An 18,469-nucleotide genomic window follows, 5' to 3' on the forward strand; every position below is an offset into this window, starting at 1 on the left:
ACTTTTAAAAAATATTGGCAGAAAAGATTAGTAAATATACTATGGAAGTATTGAAGATAATGACATTGATTTTGAAACCAAAATGTGTCTCAGGGAGTTCCCGCCATGGCTCAGCAGAAACAAATCTGACTAGTATCCATGAGGACGCAGTTTTGATCCCTGGCCTCACTCAGTGGATTAAGGATCTCGCATTGCCGTGAGCTGTGGTGTAGGTCACATATTCAGCTCGGGTATGGTTTGCTGTGGCTGTGGTGTAGGCCAGCAGCTATAGCTCTGATTTGACCCCTAGCCTAGGAACCTCCATATTCCACGGGTACAGTCCTAAAAAGACCCCTCCCCCAAAAAAAACTATCTCAGATACTTAAACAGCTCTAGTGTTTCAGGCAAAAACAAAACAACCAAAACGAAAACAGACACCAAAAACAAAATTGTCCAAGGACAACACTTTAGAAATAAATGAAGTAATTGTTCTTTAAGCATGCCCAGGGCATACCTGTCTTAAATATCAGAGAAATATGGATTTAAGATTACTTATTAATGGAGTAACTGAATGTGTACAAAAAACAAGAGCCAGCTATATGCTGCCTATAAGAAACTCACTTCAACTTTAAGGACACACACAGGCTCATTAGAAAGAGATGGAAAAAAAATATTCCATGCAAATGGAAACCAAAGGAGAGCAATATGCTTATTATACACAAAATAGACTTTAAGCCAAAACTGTAAAAAGAGACAAAGAAGGTCATTATATAATGTTAAAGGAGTTAATTCATCAAGAGGACATAATAGTTGTAAATGTACATGCACACAACATTGGAGCACCTAAATATATTAACCAAATACTAACAAATCTGAAGAGAGTAATACACAAAAATACAATAATAGTAGGGACTTTAGTACCCCATTTTCAACAATAGATCTTTCAGATGGAAAATCAATAAGGAAACATTAGACTTGAATGATGTGTTAGACCAAATGAGCCAAAAAGACATATATATACATTCCGTCCAACAAAAGAGGAATACACATTCCTCTCAAGTGCACGTGAAACATTGTTGATAAATCATATGGTGAGTCACAAAACAAGTCTCAGCAAATTTAAAAAGACTGAAATCATACCAAGTATCTTTTTTGACCATAAGGGTATGAAATTAAAACCAATAACAGGAGGTAACTAGAATATTCATTAATATATGAAAATTAAACAACACACTTCTGAACAATCAATGGGGTCAAAGATGAAATAAAAAAGAAATTAAAAAATCTGAAAATGAAAATGGAAACACAGCACTCTAAAACATGAAATGCAGCAAAAGCTGCATCAAAAAATTAATCAACCTAACCTTATGCCTCAAGGTACTTAGAAAAACAGTAATATATAAAGTCCAAATATATAAAGTCCAAACTTAACAGAAGGAAAGAGATAACAAAGATTAAAGTGGAAACAAATAAAATAGAAAAAAACAATAGAAGAGATCAACAAAACTGAGTTAATTTTTTAAAAAAGATAAGTGAAATTGACAAATCTTTAGACTTATCAAGAAAAAGAAAGAACTCAAATAAATAAAATCTGAAATGACAAAGGTAACGTTACAACTGATACAGAAATATGAAAGTTCGTTAAGAGACTGCTAAGGACAATTATACACCAACAAATTGGACAACATAGGGACATAATACTTACCAAACCTGAATTCTGAAGAAATAAAAAATCTGAACAGATCAATAACAAAAGATTTAATCAGTAATCTAAAATCTCCCAACAAAGGAACTCCCAGGAGCTGATGGCTTCACGGGTGATTTCTACAAAACATATAAAGAAGAATTAGCACTATTTTTCCTCAAACTCTTTCCCAAAAATGCAAGAGGAAGAAGGAATACTTACAAACTCATTTTACAAGGTTGGTCTTACTCTGATACCAAAGCCAGATGAGGATACTACAAGAAAAGAAAACTGCAGACCAAAACATTTGATGAATATAGATGCAAAAATTCTCCACAAAATGTTAACATAGCAAAGCAATCAATAGCATATCAAAAAGCCATACACCATGATCAAGTGGTATTTATACATGTGGTGCAAGGATAGTTCAACTTAGACAATTCAATAAATATGATACACATTGATAGAATGAAAGACAAAAATCCTATGATCATCTCTGTAGGTACAGAAAAGCATTTGACAAAATTCAGCATACTTTTATGATAAAAACTCTTGACAAGTTGAGTATAGAAGGAACATACCTCAACATAATAAAGGCTGTGTATGATGAACCCACAGCTGGCATCATACTCAACAGTGAAAGCTTGAAAGCTTTCCCTTCAAGATCACAAACAAAACAAGGGTGCCCACTCTCATCACTCCTTTTCAACATAGTACTGAAAGTCATAGCCAGAGCAATTAAGCAAGCAAGAATAAAAGGCCTCCAAATCAGTAGAGAAGAAATAAAATGTTTTTGTTTGCAGATGACATGGTATCATACATAGAAATTTCTAAAGACTTCACCAGAAACTGTTAGAACCAATCAAGAGATTCAGTAAAGTTTCAGGGCACATAACCAACTTACAAAAATCAGTTTTCTTTCAGACAATAAATTATCTGAAAAAGAAATAGAGAAATCAGTCTCATTTATGTTAGCATCAAAAACCATAAGATACTTAGGAATAAATTAAATGAAGTAGAAGATTTATATACAAAAAGCTGTAAGATGTAGAATTGATTTTTTTTTATGGCCGCACCCACAGCATATGAAAGTTCCCCAGCTAGGGGTTGAATGGAAACTGCAGCAGCAAGGCTATGCCATAGCCACAGCGACACCGGATCCAAGCCTTGTCTGTGTTTGGTAATGCTGGATCCTTAACCCACTGAGCAAGGCTAGGGATCAAACCTGCATCCTAACGAACACTTTGTTGGGTTCTTAACTGGCTGAGTCACAACGAGAACTCCAGAATTGATATCTTGATGAAAGAAATTGAGGAAGACACAAACAAACTGAAAAATATCCTATATTCATGGATTGAAAGGGTTAATATTGTTAAAATGTCCATACTACCCAAAGCTATCTATACATTCAGTGCAATCTCTATTAAAATCCCAATGGCATTTTTTACAGAAATAGAACAATCAATACTAAAATATGTATGGAACCACAAAAGACCTCAGATAGCCAAAGCAGTCTTCAGAAAGAGGAACAAAACTGGAGCCATCACACCTCCTGATTTCATGCTTTTATTACAAAGCTATAGTAATCAAAACAGTATCATATTAGCATGAATATAAACACATACATCAATAGAACAGAATAGAGAGCCCAGAAATAAAGCCATGTATATATAGTCAATTAATTTTTAACAAGGAGTCAAAAATATGCAATGGGCTGGGAGTTCCTGTTGTGGCTCAGCAGTAACGAACCTGAGTAGGATCCATGAGGATGCATGTTTGATTCCTGACCTCACTCAGTGGATTAAGGATCTGGCATTGCTGGGAGCTATGGTGTAGTTTGCTGATGCTGCTTGGATCCCATGTTGCTGTGACCATGGTGTAGGCCAGCACATGTAGGTCCAATTTGACCCCTAGCCTGGGAACGTGCATATGCTGTGGATGCAGCCCTAAAAAGCAAAATATATTCAAGAAATGGTGCTGTTAAAAATGGACAGCCACATGCAAAGCAAAAGAATGAAACTGGATCACTATCTCAAAGCATATAGCAAAAATTAACTCAAAACAGATTGAAGACTTTAATATAAGATTTGAAATCACAAAACTCCTAGAAGAAAATATAGGCAGTAAGCTCCTTCATGTGGGTCTTGGTGATAACTTTTTTTAAAATTTGATCCCAAAAGCAAAGGCAAAAAAGCAAAAATCATTAAGTGGGACTACATTAAACTAAATTTTCTTCTTTATGGAAAAGGAACAGTCAACTAAATGGAAAGGCAAATATAGAATGGGAGAAAATATTTTCAAGCCATACCTCAGATAAAAATTAATGTCTAAAATATATAAATTACTTATATAACTCAATACAACAAGCTCAAACAATCTGATTAAAAAATGATCAGAGGACTTGAACAGACATTTCTCCAGAGAAGTCATGCCGATGGTGGAACAGGTACATGAAAAAGTCCTCAGCATCACTAATCATCAGGGAAATGACAATTGAAACCACAATGATACATCACGTCCCACCTGTTAGAATGGTTCTTACTAAAATGACAAGAGATAACAAATGCTGTGAGGATGTAGAGAAAAGGGTACCCTGGTACACTGTTAGTTGGGAATATAAATTGGTACAGTCACTATGGAGGCACCTCAAAAAATTAAAGGTAGATCTTCCATATGATCCAGCAATTCCACTTCTGACCAAAGGAAATGGAAACAGGATATTGAAGAGATATTTACACTTCCATGCTCGTTACAGCATTATTCACAGTAGCTAACATATGGAAATAATCTTAAGTGTCTACTGATGGATGAATGGACAAAAAAATGTGGTATATATAGACAGTAGAATATTATTCAGCCATGAGAAAGAAAGTAATGCTGCCATTTGCAACAATATTGGGTGGACCTTGAGAGCATTATTTTAAGTGAAGTTCATCAGACAGAGAAAGACCAATACTGTATGGTCTCAGGTGGAATCTAAAAATAATGAACTCATAGAGACAGAAACTAGAATAGTGGTTACCAGAGGCTGAAGCATGGCAATGGCAGAGATGGGGTTCCACAGGGGAGATAGTGTTTGAAGGCTATAAACTTTTGGTTATAAAACGAGTAATTTCTGGGGGTCTAAAGTATGGTAAGATCACTATAGTTAACGGTATTGTATTACCTACCTCAAAGTTGCTTCAAGGGTAGAGCTTTGATGTTCTCATCATAACACTAATAGCAAAGTGGTAATTATGTGAGGTTTAATGATATGTTAACTAACCTTCTTTTGATAAATACTTTGTGATATATGCATGTATCAAATCATTATGTTGTTCACCTTAAATTTGCACAATCTTATGTGAATTTATCTCTGTAAAGTTGGGAGAAAGATGAATTGTTTTACAGTTTATGCATTTTCTCCTGTAACTTAATATACAACAAAGAGCATTTTTCTCTTATGACTTAAGGCAGTATCACCAAAATACCAGGTCAGTTAATTCCACTCAATCCTGTCTGTTGCTTAGTATGTGTGTCAAGCAGGCAGATGATTGATTTACTCTTATTTTGCCTTGATATGAAAGAGATGGTCCTTTTCTTATTCAAGCATGACAAGAACTGCTCACACAGCAGCACTGGTTTTAATCAAAGGAAGGTCTCTCTGACATTCATTCCAAATCCATAAAGAATGTTTACAAAATCCCTACACATCCTGATTAGCAGTTATTGCCCTTCTGTTCTCCATGCAAATTTTAACTCTTCCTTATAATTTATGGATATTTGTTTTTATGTCGATGGTTGATAGCCGTTATAGCAGCCCCTAATAGCTCATTCTTAGGTCAACTGCTGTAATTGCTTATGGCTTTCCTGAGAAACAGACTATTGGGTTAAGGATTGAGGACCGGTAGCTTGGAAAATAAATCTTTTTCTTACTTACCTACTCCATCTTGGTGTGCTCTAGCTTCATTTCAGTGGAAAGACATGAAGGCTTTGCACATTAACTATGTGCAGTCCAGGCATCTGAGGATGGAACCAACGGCCGACCAGTTCATGGTATATGTAACAGATGGGAAGCAACGCTCCTCGGAGATACCATTTTACATTATCATCAACCCCACAAATGATGAAGCTCCTGACTTTGTAGTGCAGAATTTTACTGTAAGAATGATATCAGAACATTCCCTTTCTCTTCTATCATTTTCTAATTTTCATTTTCACCTAGCCAGTTTACATTAGTCTCAGTGCACTTGCATTTAAGTTGATGAAGAGTAAGGAGGGCAGTAATCTATGTTATTTAATGCAGTCACTTGAAAAATATTTTTCTTAAGGATGATGGTAATGATAATAATTGCTAACATACAGCAGTTGCATGGTTGTTATTAGAGTTGCATATCTATAGGATGGAGTATATACTAGGTTGTAGGTATACTCCACACCCTTTACATGTATTCATATTGAATACTCATGATAGGGTTTTAGAGTGATGATATTATTGCCATTTAATAACTGCAAAAATAAGAATTAGAGGTTAAGTTAATGGAGTTCCCTTGTGGTGTAGTGGGTTAAGAGTCCAGCATTGTCACCGCAGCAGCTCGGTGCTGTGCACAGGTTTGCTCCCTGGTTCAAGAACTTCCACAAGCTGTGGGCACGCCCCCCCCCCAAAAAAAAGATTAAAAAAAAAAAGAGAGATTAAGTTAGTGGCCTAAGATCACAGCTTGGAGGTAAGTGGCATATAGGGGGTTTTGCACCCAAGTGGTCTTATTTTCAACTGCACATCCTCTTAGCCAGTGTGATGGTAGAAGAGGCTCCTAAATCACAAATTATAGGCTGTTTATAAAGATACAGTAAATAAAAAGATAAAATTTGGACTATTATTTTTATGCAGTTTAAAATGTTTTTTTTTTCATTTTTTTAATTACTCAAATGAATTTATCACATCTGTAGTTGTATAATGATCATAACAATCTGATTTCACAGGATTTCCATCCCACAGCCCAGGTAAAATGGTTTTTATAGTACATAACAATATTTGTCGGTTTTATTTAAAAATTCAGATATGTAGTTAAAATGGCCCAGGAGAGAACTGCTAAGACAAAAGCTGTTTTCTTTTTAAGAATAATAATAGATACTCTGGGCTAAAGAAGTTAGAATATTGAGAAGCATACACAGTGAAATATGAAATTCTCCTTCCTCAACAGACCCTACCCATAGTCACTCTCCGTCAGTTGAGTTTTTAGTGATTAATTCCCACAGAAATAATTTGTGCACATGCCAGTGATATGTATGTGTATATGTGATTTTTCTGTATTTTTTTACCTATAAATGAAAAATCATACCCTACTATCTACTTAAAAAACACTTAAAAACTTAATTTTGTATACGTAAATCTTCTCATATCAGCATATAATCCTTTTTAAGCAATCCTAATTTTGTATAATTATTTAAAAATTATAATTATGTTTGTGTAATTATTTTTGTATAATATAAAAAGTATTTTTGGATAGCAAATCACGATTAAATGAATAAGCGTGGGCTTTGGAATAAAAGGGGCTGTGTGCTAGCTGTAAGGTCCTGGGTTAGTTATTTCTCCTTGTTTCTGTTTCCTCATCTGCAAAGAGTGTATCAAATCTTTCTTTGGGGGTAGCCACAATGATCAGAATGGTCAGGCACATAGAAAACCCTTAATAAACAGGTACATTCATATTATTGTTTGTCATTAAGTTTGTCATTTTTTTTTTTTTTTGGACATTAACCAAAGCACATTATCTATTTTGAAACCATTATTTTGTCTTATTTTCCAGTAAGAATCATCAGATTCTAAATGCTGAAGTCTTTATTTGATTTTAATTTTCTACTGAGTCTTAATGGTATAGGAGAGCCACCTCAGGATGAGATTTAAGAGCCAGCTCCTGCCTCTCCTCTTCTGTTGGCACATGGACTTCTCTGGAGAGCACTTCAGTAATTATGAGAAAGAAAAAAAAAATCACAAATGATTCCTTCTATCCCTACCTCTCTTGTCTTGTATGTATCTAGGGTTGGGATTTCTGAAATAATTAGGCCACTGGGAATTTGTCTCTTGCTCTTCTCTGAAAGTAATCATACTTTTTTCCCCTCAGTGCATTCCTTGGAGAAGCTGTTGAAAAGCAACAACTATGGAGCCCCATGTGTTCCTGAAAGAGCTGGCTTTAAGCTTAAAGCGATTTTTTTAATGGGCATATTTATTTTGCTCTCTTGTGAAAAAAAGGGTATTTATTTTTTAGCTAGCTGGGCTCCCATCAAGTTGTGCTGCAACTTGCAAAAAAATAAATAAATAAATAAATTGAGGTCTTAGTTTATTATAATCCATTTCAAAGCTGTCTACTAGTGAGTTTCTGCATTATGTGTATATTGAGCTAAACCATCTATGTATAACCTCAGTCAACAATTGAATGTGCAAAAAAGAATCCCACAGTTTTTTCAATCAAGTTTCCTAGCCATCTTGCGAATGAATTTATCATTTTGTAAATGAGAATGGTTGTCATACAGTGAGTCCAAGAACCCCAAGCTTTATAAAGAAAGATAATTAGAACATCTTTTCAGGCTACTTTATTTATTTAAGTTTTTGGAGAAAAAGACAAGTTTCCATCAAAGATAATTTCATAATTCTTTTTGGGAGGGCAGGGATCAAACCCATGCTACAGTTGCAGCTTGCACCACAGCTGCAGCAATGCCAGATCCTTAACCCATTGCACCACAGGGGAGCTTCCTGATTTCATAATTCTATCCTTGTGCATTAAATTATGATACCATCTTAGTTATTAACAAGTAGGGTGGATAAAAAAAGCCAGCATAATTTTAGCTCAAATATCAGATGTTATGATTCTTCTTTATACACATTCAGGGAAGAGTAGCTGTCGGAAGGCTCTTGTCAAAGTTATTAAGAGATATTGAAGAGAAAGTTCATTTTTACAAGTATGTCTCCTTCACAGCTAAAATGTCTACTCAGATGGGAAGACATTCCTCGGCTCCTTCACACCTTGCATTTCTTGTTTAGTCATATTTAGTAGCACTAGATATTTTCCTTGCATTATAATTCTTGATGGATAGGCCCTCCCAGTCTCATCTGACTTTGATTCCTTTGGATATGCACATTTCCACAATGTACAGTGACACTGCAGGTGCCCAATAAGCACGTTAAACTTCTATACTCACATTATTTAGATCTTTTTGCTATATTTCAGAATACGAAACAGGAATATTTCGTCGCTATGAGAAAAAGAAGACAAAGGATGACTAAGTACCATGTCAATTGTACTCATGGTTCTAAATAACCTGTAGGAGCTGAAATGCATTTAGTTTTCTTTGTGCTGGAAGGATTATGAAGTGTGAAGTCATTCGGGAAAATTAAAGGTGTTATGATTAGGCAGAAATAAGGTACCCAGAATTAAAATACACACCATTGTGCATCCAGAAGCATCCTCTCCATTGTTACTGACTGTAATTGAAATACAGACATTTTTACTACAGTGATAGAAATTAAAAACATTCAATGCGAATAGCAGATATTTGTGCCATTTCTAAAACAGAAACGCAAGAATTGTGAAAGCAACATGGTCCAGAAGGTTAAAATAACAAGCTAGGATCTGAAGACAGGGTCTGCACTCGGTTTTACAACTGAACTCTGTGACTTCCAGAAAGCAAGCATCCTTTTGGTTGCTTTTCCCCCTACCTTTAAATTATGCATTATATGGATATGAGATTATGTGTAATTCTCCTTGGTCCTTCATGGAGGACTTTGAAATGAAGTGCTTTGAAATATTCAGAAAAAAAAATGTGAGAAATATTAATGGATTTGGTTTTGTCTTCTAAGGTCATGTTAAATGAGAAACTTCTTTTTAGGACCATATTACATATAAATCTCATGGAAAGTTTGCAAGGATATCTTAAAATTATTCTAGGATATCTTAAAATTATTTATTTTGAGCAGTTTGCCGAAAGAAAGGTTTTACTTCATCTGTAGCTGACTTTTCTGACTTGTTTTGCTTTAGGTGTGTGAGGGTCAGATGAGAGAGCTGGATTCTTCCATCATCAATGCTGCTGACCTTGACATTCCTAAGGACGCTTTGCTCTTCACCATCACTCACCAACCACGTCATGGCTTCCTCATCAACAAAGTGTTTATCAAAGACTTTTCTCAATACAAGCAGCCTGCCAGCCCTAACCAGAAGCACGAACTTGTTTACAATTTTTCCATGGAACTTCTCAAGAATGGTATGCCATGTTTCATTTCACTTTGTTGATGTCGATTATAATAATTTAACCCAGAAAAGACAATAATAAATCACAGAAACAGGATGTGAATAAATGACATTCATCTACTTTATTCATTTATCCCTCCAGGGTTTTTCTCTAGGCTCTGGATTAATGCAGGGTGAAAAGCCCCAGAGAGAGAGAGTGGGTAATTGAACAGGAAATAACATGTTTTCTTTCACTTTTAGAGCATCTATAACAATGATATTTGTGATTTGGGGTATTACCTCAAGCTTTTAATGTCTTAGTAAAAAATTCTTTTTTAAAACTATTGAGATCATGGACGTAAATTTGAGTCTTCTCTACCAAAACTTCCACATTTGTAGCAAATATAGAGCGACATGTAATAACTCATAATATCTGAAGAGATAATTTGTTCTTTAAGGAAATGACCCACTGGGATAACAGCCTGAATTATTTTTATTTATTTATTTATTTATCTGCTTATTTATTTATCTTTTCTGGGGCCGCACCTGTGGCATATGGAGGTTCCCAGACTAGGGGTCGAATCAGAGCTTTAGCTGCTGGCCTAAACCACAGAGCTGCATCTGCAACCTACACCACAGCTCATAGCAATGCCAGATCCTTAACCCATTGAGTGAGCCAGGGATCAAACCTGCAACCTCATGGTTCCTAGTCAGATTCATTAACCACTGAGCCACGAGGGGAACTCCCAAATTATTTTTTCATTATTCTTTTTGAAAAATTAATCTTTTCTCATTTAACATATATATGCATGCTTTAAAATGTTTGAGAAAAGTGTGCTGGTTCTAGAATCACCGTCTACTCTCACTCTCCTTCCTGCCCTTCCTCCCGGTATTCTGTTTACCCCTCCTGAGTGGTCCTTTCCCTCCTTCACTGTGCCAGACAACACCAGCCTTCAGAATCAGTCCACTATGGACCTCTCCGTGGAGCTCACCCCACCTTCCAAACACTTCTTTCTCTCCATTTGTTTCATCCAGCACTTGTTCGACATTTCCTACTGTCTTTTTATTATTATTATTATTATTATTATTATTATTCTCTTTTTTGTCCATCCCATGCCATATGCAATTCCCGGGCCAGGGATCATGTCCATACTAAAGTCGTGACCTATGCTGCAGCTGCAGCAACAATGTATCCTAAATCCACTCTGCCTGCCTGAGATCAAACCTGCATCCTCCCGCTGCGGAGATGCCACTGATCAAGGGGATCATGGCACCATGGCAGGAACTCCTACTGTCTAAAAAAAAATTAAAGTATAGTTGATTTACAATATTGTGCCAATTTCTGCTGTATAGCAAAGTGACTAAGTCATACATATATATGTTTCTTTTACTCATATTATCTTCCATCATTTTCTTTGTCAAAAGATTGGATATAGTTCCCTATGCTTATCTCCATTGTCTTTTAATTTTTTTCTTTCCCCAACTAGAGTGTAAGCTCTCTGCTCCAAAGTTTATGTTTCAGGAGTTGCACCATATCATCTGAATTGGAAAAGCTAATTCACACGTTTCTCAAATGCAAACATGTTTTATCATATGCAAAGAAATCGGTTGTAGAGCTGAAATGGTATTACCAGACAAATAACTGTGTGTGGTGAATAATACAATATACTGTTACAATATTTTTGGAAATTTAAGACCAAGGCAAAAGAAATAGTAATTCAAATTTTATTCTCGAGAAAGACAGTTTTTAAAAACTAACACTCAGTGATTATTATTAGATTAAATGAATATTATATGCATGTAGTTTTGTTTGCATTACACAATCATTTTGAAGAAAAAATTTTAAATTTTCATCTAAATTAATATTTCAGTGACATTCTTAGAGATTAGATTTTTCACCTCTATTTTAGTTTGATTCATTTACGTCTTCCTTTTTTTGGTAAACTTTAGTATATTCTCACCTCTGCCCCCACCAAACAAACAGAACTTAGAAACTGCTACCATATTATGTAGTCTGTTTTTTTCTTATCAACTATTATAAGAATCTTTTTACTTTTAAAATGTTAAATTGAAAATATGATTGTGATAATTACAGTGTTTCATTATATAGACTATAATTTTATTACAACTGTCTCCTTTTAAATATGCAGATTTTCATATTTTGATATTGTAAGTTACATAACAATAAATATTTTACATATATTTATGTGACATAAATCTTGGCATCTATCTCAATATTTCTTCTGCATAAATTTTTATAGTGAGATGACTCGATATAAAAAGAGCAGCACTTACAACACTTTTGGGGAAAAATTTGTCATTGCCACCACGTGCATGGGTATGCCTATTTTCCTAATCAAGAACTGATATCATTTTTTTTTGTCTTTTTGTCATTTTTAGGGCTGCCCCGGTGGCATATGAAGGTTCCCAGGCTAGGGGTTGAATCCAAACTGCAGTCGCCAGCCTACACCACATCCACAGCAATGTGGGATCTGAGCCCTGTCCGTGACCTACACCACAGCTCACGGCAATGCTGGATCCTTAACCCATGGAGCAAGGCCAGGGATTGAACCCATGTCCTCATGGATACTAGTTGGATTCATTAACTACTGAGCCATGACATGGGAATTCCTTTTTTTGTTTTTGGATATCATTTTTAAAAACCTTTGCAAATTTGTCAGTGAGGGGTCTTTTGTTACCTTGATTTGAAATTCTTAGATTATGAGTAGGATTGAACATATTTTCATGTCATCGATCATGTGAATAATGTCTGTTGCCTGTTTTTCTGTCAGTTAATACTGATTAATAAAGGATCATTAAATATTTTTTTATATTTTTGTCATGTTACAAATAAGTTTTTCAATGTTTTTTTATATAGAGAAATAAAAATTGTAAGTAGTAAAATTTATTGTTATTTTTCTTCATGCACTTTTGTTTTTGTATTAGGAAGACCTTCCACAGCCAGGACTAAGATATTTATTTATGTTTTCTTCCAAATCCTTTAAAACATGTTTATTGAGATAAAGCTCACATGTCATAGTATTCACCAATTTAAAGTGCACAGTTCAGTGGCTTTTAGTGTATTCATTATAATCAATTTTAGAACATTTTCATTACTTCCCCCCAAAGTAACCCCATACCTGTTAACAGTCACTCTTATCCCTCCCTCCCTGAAAACCTAGCAACAGCTAACCTACTTTCTATTTCTATAGATTTGTCTGTTCTGAACAGTTTATATAAGTGAAAACATATAAATGGAATATGTGATCTTTTGTAACTGGCTTCTTTTATTTAGCATAATGCTTTCAAGATTCATCTGCGGTATAGCATGAGTCAATACTCCATTACTTTTTATTGACAAATAATATTCTCTTGTATGGACATGTCACAATTTATTTGTCCATTCACCACTTGATAAACATTTGGGTCACTTCTCCTTTTTTTTTTTTTTTGGCATTACTTGCAGCATATGGAAGTTCCTGGGGTTGAACCCATGCCACAGCAGCAACCTGAGCAGCTGCAGTGACAATGCCAGATACTTAACCCACTGTGCCACATGGGAACTCCCACTTTTCACTTTTTTTCTTTTGGGGCCGCAGGTGTGGTATATGGAAGTTCCCAGGCTAGGGGTTGAATCAGAGCTATAGCTGCTGGCCTATACCACAGCCACAGCAACTCAGGATCTGAGCCACATCTGTGACATACACTGCAGCTCACGGTGACACTGGATCCTTAACCCACTAAGGGAGGCCAGGGATTGAACCCATATTCTCATGGATACTCCCTCTACCACTGAGCCATAATGGGACCTCCCTCTACTTTTTAACTATTATGAATAATACTGTTATGAATATTCGAAGTTTTTGCGTGGGTATACATTTTCATTTCTCTTGGGTATACATCTAGGATTGGAATTGCTTGAACTGTTTATTTTCCAAAGTAGCTGAATCATTTGATATTCCTATCAATAGCATATGAGTTCCAATTTCTCTACATCCTCACCAACATTTGTTACTGTCCATCTTTTTTACTATAACCATCCTATTGTGAAGTACTACTTCGTTGTGGTTTTGATTTTGGTTTCCCTAATATCTAGTGGTATTGAGCAACTTTTCATAGGTTTGTTGGTTATTTGCATATCATAGAATTATTGGCTATTTGTGTATCTTTTTTTTTTTTTTTTTTTTTTGCTTTTTAGGGCCACACCCATGCCATGTGGAGGTTCCCAGGCTGGGGTTGAGTTGGAGCTCCAGATGTCAGCCTACGCCAGAGCCACAGCAATGCCAGATCTGAACCATGTCTGTGACCTACACCACAGCTCACGGCAACACCGGATACTTACCCCACTGAGTGAGGCCAGGGATCGAACCCGCAACCTCATGGTTTCTAGTCAGATTCCTTTCCACTGAGCCACAACGGGAACTCCTTTTGTGTGTGTGTGTGTGCTTTTTAAGGCCACACTTGTGGCATATGGAAGTTCCCAGATTAGGCGATTAGCCTATGCCACAGCCATAGCAATACGGGATCTGAGCCACATCTGCTACCTACACCATAGCTCACAGTAATGCAGATCCCCAACCCACTGAGTGAGGCCATGGATGAAACCTACATCCTCATGGATATTTGTCAGATTCGTTTTCACTGAGCCACAGTGGGAACTCCCTGTATATCTTCTTTGGAAAAAATATCTATTCAAACCCTTATCCCATTTTGTAATTGGGTTATTTGTCTTCTATTATTGAGTTGCTAGAGTTCTTAATATGTTCTGGATCCTAGACTCTTCCTTTTCAAGCATATGATTTCTAAATATTCTCTCCAGTTGTCATTTTGCTAACTCGATGGTATCATTTAGGGCCCAAATTTTCTATTTTTTGTTTTGTTGTTCTTCTGGTCACTTGCGCTTTTGGTGTATTATCTAAGAAACTTTTGCCTAAACCGAAGACACAAATGTTTTCTTTCAATGGTTTTTCTAGTTTAGCTCTTGGTATTTAGGTCTATGATCCTATTTTGAATTAACTTTTATATATAATGTGAGGTAGTGATCCAACACCATTTTTTTTCTTTTGCCTTTGGGCATCCAGTTGTCCCAGCACTGTTTATTGAAAGACCACTCATTCCCCATTGAATGGCCTTGGGGTCCTTGATGAAAATCAGTTGATCATAAATGGTTGAATGTATTTCTGGACTTTCTACTATTAGATTAATCTATGTCTATTCTACACCAGTACTATATTGTCTTGATTACTGTAGCTTTGTGGTACACTTTGAAAATGGGGACTGTGAGTCCTCTAACTTTGTTCATCTTTTTCAAGACTCTCTTAGCTATTCTGGGTCTCTTGCATTTCCATATGAATGTTATACAGGTTTTAAAAATAGATTGTATTTAAATTTTGATTAGTCTAGAATCTATTTTGGTTATTGGCTTGAGGTAAGGATCTAATTATAATTTTCCCTAAGTAGTGAACTAATCTTTGTTTAAACATCCCAACACCATTGTTCTTGGCAATTTATTAAATAATATATCCTTTTCTCAGTGATATTAAATGAGACCCTTATCAAATACAACAAATAGGATTTTTTGTATTATTTTTTAATTTATTATTTTATATAATGATTTTTTTCCATTATAGCTGGTTTACAGTGTTCTGTCAGTCTTCTACTGTACAGCAAGGTGACCCAGTTACACATACATGTATACATTCTTTTTTCTCACATTATCATGCTCCATCATAAGTGACTAGACATAGTTCCCAGTGCTACACAACAGGATCTCTTTGCTAATCCATTCCAAAAGCAAGAATTGGCATCTATTAACCCAAATCCATCCCTTTCCCTGACCCTTGGCAACCACAAGTCTCTTCTCCAAGTCCATGATTTTCTTTTCTGTGGAAAGGTTCATTGTGCCATATATTAGATTCCAGATATAAGTGGTATCATATGGTATTTGTCCTTCTCTTTCTGACTTTCTCAGTGTGAGAGTCTCTAGTTCCATCCATGTTGCTGTGAATGGCATTATTTTGTTCTTTTCTATGGCTGAGTAGTATTCCATTGCGTGTATATACCACATCTTCCTACCACATCATCCAACAGATGATTAGATTAGGAATTTTAATGAACTAAAAGTGTATTCTTCATAAAGCAGCTTAATTTCAACTTCTTGTACTGATTAATGAGCTCTTGCTAACAACAGTGCCTTGGAAATGAAAACAAATTAGCTGTGACATGCTTTGTAATAGTTCAATCATAAAAAAGATTTACTTTCTCTCTTTTTTTCCCTTCTTTCAGGAATGAGGCTGATGTATGTACATGATGATTCAGAGAGCCTTGCTGATAACTTTACAATCCAGTTGTCAGATGGGAAACATAAGATATTTAAAACCATTTCTATAGTGGTCACTCCAGTTAATGATGAGAAACCAGTACTGAGCAAGTAAGTTATTTGAAAATAGTCTGTTTCTGATTCTCTATAGACTTCCGAGGTCTAGAAGACGGTGCACATGGAATGTGTGTCCTCTACAGAGAAACATGTCATTGATGGCTCCTGCAAATGTTAAAAAATGGAACCTATCCTTGACAGTTCTCAAATTACCCTTTTAATTATTTGATTTTCCTCTAAAAGTTCTACTTATTTGTACATAATTTAAAATGACTGAACAGACAGGCTGGAGCAAACAGGGTATTCAATATTTAAACACTTATATCTGGAATCTAATATATGGCACAAATGAACCTTTCCACAGAAAAGAAAATCATGGACATGAAGAAAAGATTTGTGGTTGCCAAGGGGGAGGGGGTGGGAATGGGGTGGATTGGGAGCTTGGGGTTAATAGATGCAAACTATTGCCTTTGGAATGAATTAACAATGAGATTCTGCTGTATAGCACTGGGAACTATGTCTAGCCACTTATGATGGAGCATGATAATGTGAGAAAAAAGAATGCATATATGTATGTGTACACCATGCTGTACAGTAGAAATAATTGTATTGGGGAAATAACAATTAATGCATGATAATGTGAGAAAAAAGAACATATACATGTATGTATAGCTGGGTCACCTTGCTGTACAGTAGAAAATTGACAGAATACTGTAAACCAGCTATAATGGAAAAAATAAAAATCAGTATAAATGAAAAAAAATTTTAACCATTTGCACACACCCCCACAATGTCATTAATATACAGATTCAATTATAGTGTGATAATATTAACTGCAGACAGTCTTCACTGTGGGTTTACTCAAACTTTGAACTAAGAGTGCCACTTCTTTCATCATCTTAGTATTTCACTGTCTTCCAGTCCTCGACTATGTTCTGTATGGATTAACACCCACAGAACCCAATGTCAAATGATCACTTTCTAAAACTTTTGCACTGATTTTATTAATTGTAGACTTTCTCAGTGTCTCTCTATGCAGCTGATCAGAGTTTGATCATAGGGCACAGAGTCATCATCAATTATGTATCTATAGTTCTAGCCTTTTCTCTTATAATTAGAGACTCTACAGAATTGTTCAAGGTTAGACCTTTAAGAAGCCCAACCCTTCTCAGGTGTTGGGTGGAGGGAAGTGTTTGCTTCTTGATCCCTCTTTGAGTTCTTCCATGGTGCAGCAGTGAGAGGCATTGAGCAGAGAGTCCAAGTTTTTATCAGGAAATGAACTACTTCCTGTAAGTTGTATACTTCCAAAGCCTCCACTTTGCAGAAAAGAGAACCTTAAACAAGTCCCTTCCTAATCCTGCAAATTCTCCTGCTGTTCCCTTATGGGCCACCAGTCAGGCCCTTAGAAATCATTTTGGGGAAATACTGGAGATAGTTTTTTGGAGGGTTGCATCTCAGTCATCACTTTGCCTAAGAGTGTTCAAGAGAAATGTCTATTTCCTGATTCTCTAGCTGCAGTGTTGGATTGGCATGATCTTGGTTATAAAAATGAGAACATGAAGGATATTGTGGTATTATAAAGCCTCTTTGGGAGTTCCCATTGTGGTGCAGCAGAAACAAATCTAACTAGTATCCATGAGGATGTGGGTTTGATCCTTGTCCTTGCTCAGTGGGTTGGGAATCTGACATTGCTGTGAGCTATGGTGTAGGTCACAGACATGGCTCGAATCTGGCGTTGCTGTGGCTATGGCATAGGCCAGCAGCTGTAGCTCTGATTTGACCCCAGCCTGAAAACTTCCATATGCCGCAAGTGTGGCCCTAAAAAGCAAAAAAACACCAACAACAAAAAAAACAAAAACCTCTCCTTGCTGATGACCTCACTTCATCTAAGAGTGAGAGAGGTGAAAACCAGTGTTTTATGCTTACTATGTAACAGACACTATAGTGGATCCTTTCACATATGTTTGTTTCTTAAACCCTCACCAAAATTGTGAAGTAGGTATTATTATCCTCACCGAGAAACCTGAGAGCAGAAAGCTAAAATAACAAGGCACTCATTCAGCCCTATCTGAGTTAATATTTCCTGTTATGTTCCTGCTATTAAACTTCCCAGAATAACTTCATCTGCAGAGTCACCAAGTCCTCTTAATCCCTGCTTTAAAATCCCTCCTTCTTCTTTCTTTTCTTTTTTCCTTCTCTGCTTTTCCCTTCAGTACATGGCCTTGGATATAT

The 18,469-nt window shown here is 35.9% G+C and overlaps 1 protein-coding gene across 25 annotated transcripts in view; it reads left to right on the forward strand.

Moving 5' to 3' along the window:
* FREM1 (FRAS1 related extracellular matrix 1) overlaps positions 1-18,469 on the forward strand; it is a 185,180-nt gene that overhangs the window by 95,540 nt on the left and 71,171 nt on the right. For all 25 annotated transcript variants that reach the window (XR_014821338.1, XR_014821316.1, XR_014821317.1 and 22 more), the window contains 3 exons: positions 5,607-5,803; positions 9,673-9,895; positions 16,147-16,291. Coding sequence is in view for 14 of the 25 variants with exons in the window: in XM_021063573.2 (XP_020919232.2) it covers positions 5,607-5,803; positions 9,673-9,895; positions 16,147-16,291 (565 nt within the window). In the remaining 11 variants the exon portion in view is untranslated. The remainder of the gene's footprint in view (positions 1-5,606; positions 5,804-9,672; positions 9,896-16,146; positions 16,292-18,469) is intronic.

The sequence above is a fragment of the Sus scrofa genome, chromosome 1 (assembly GCF_054392235.1).
Source record: "Sus scrofa isolate SSC_HxYL_T2T_F1_AM1 chromosome 1, Sscrofa_HxYL_maternal_Yorkshire_Landrace_v2.0, whole genome shotgun sequence".
Classification (NCBI taxonomy): Eukaryota; Metazoa; Chordata; class Mammalia; order Artiodactyla; family Suidae; genus Sus; species Sus scrofa.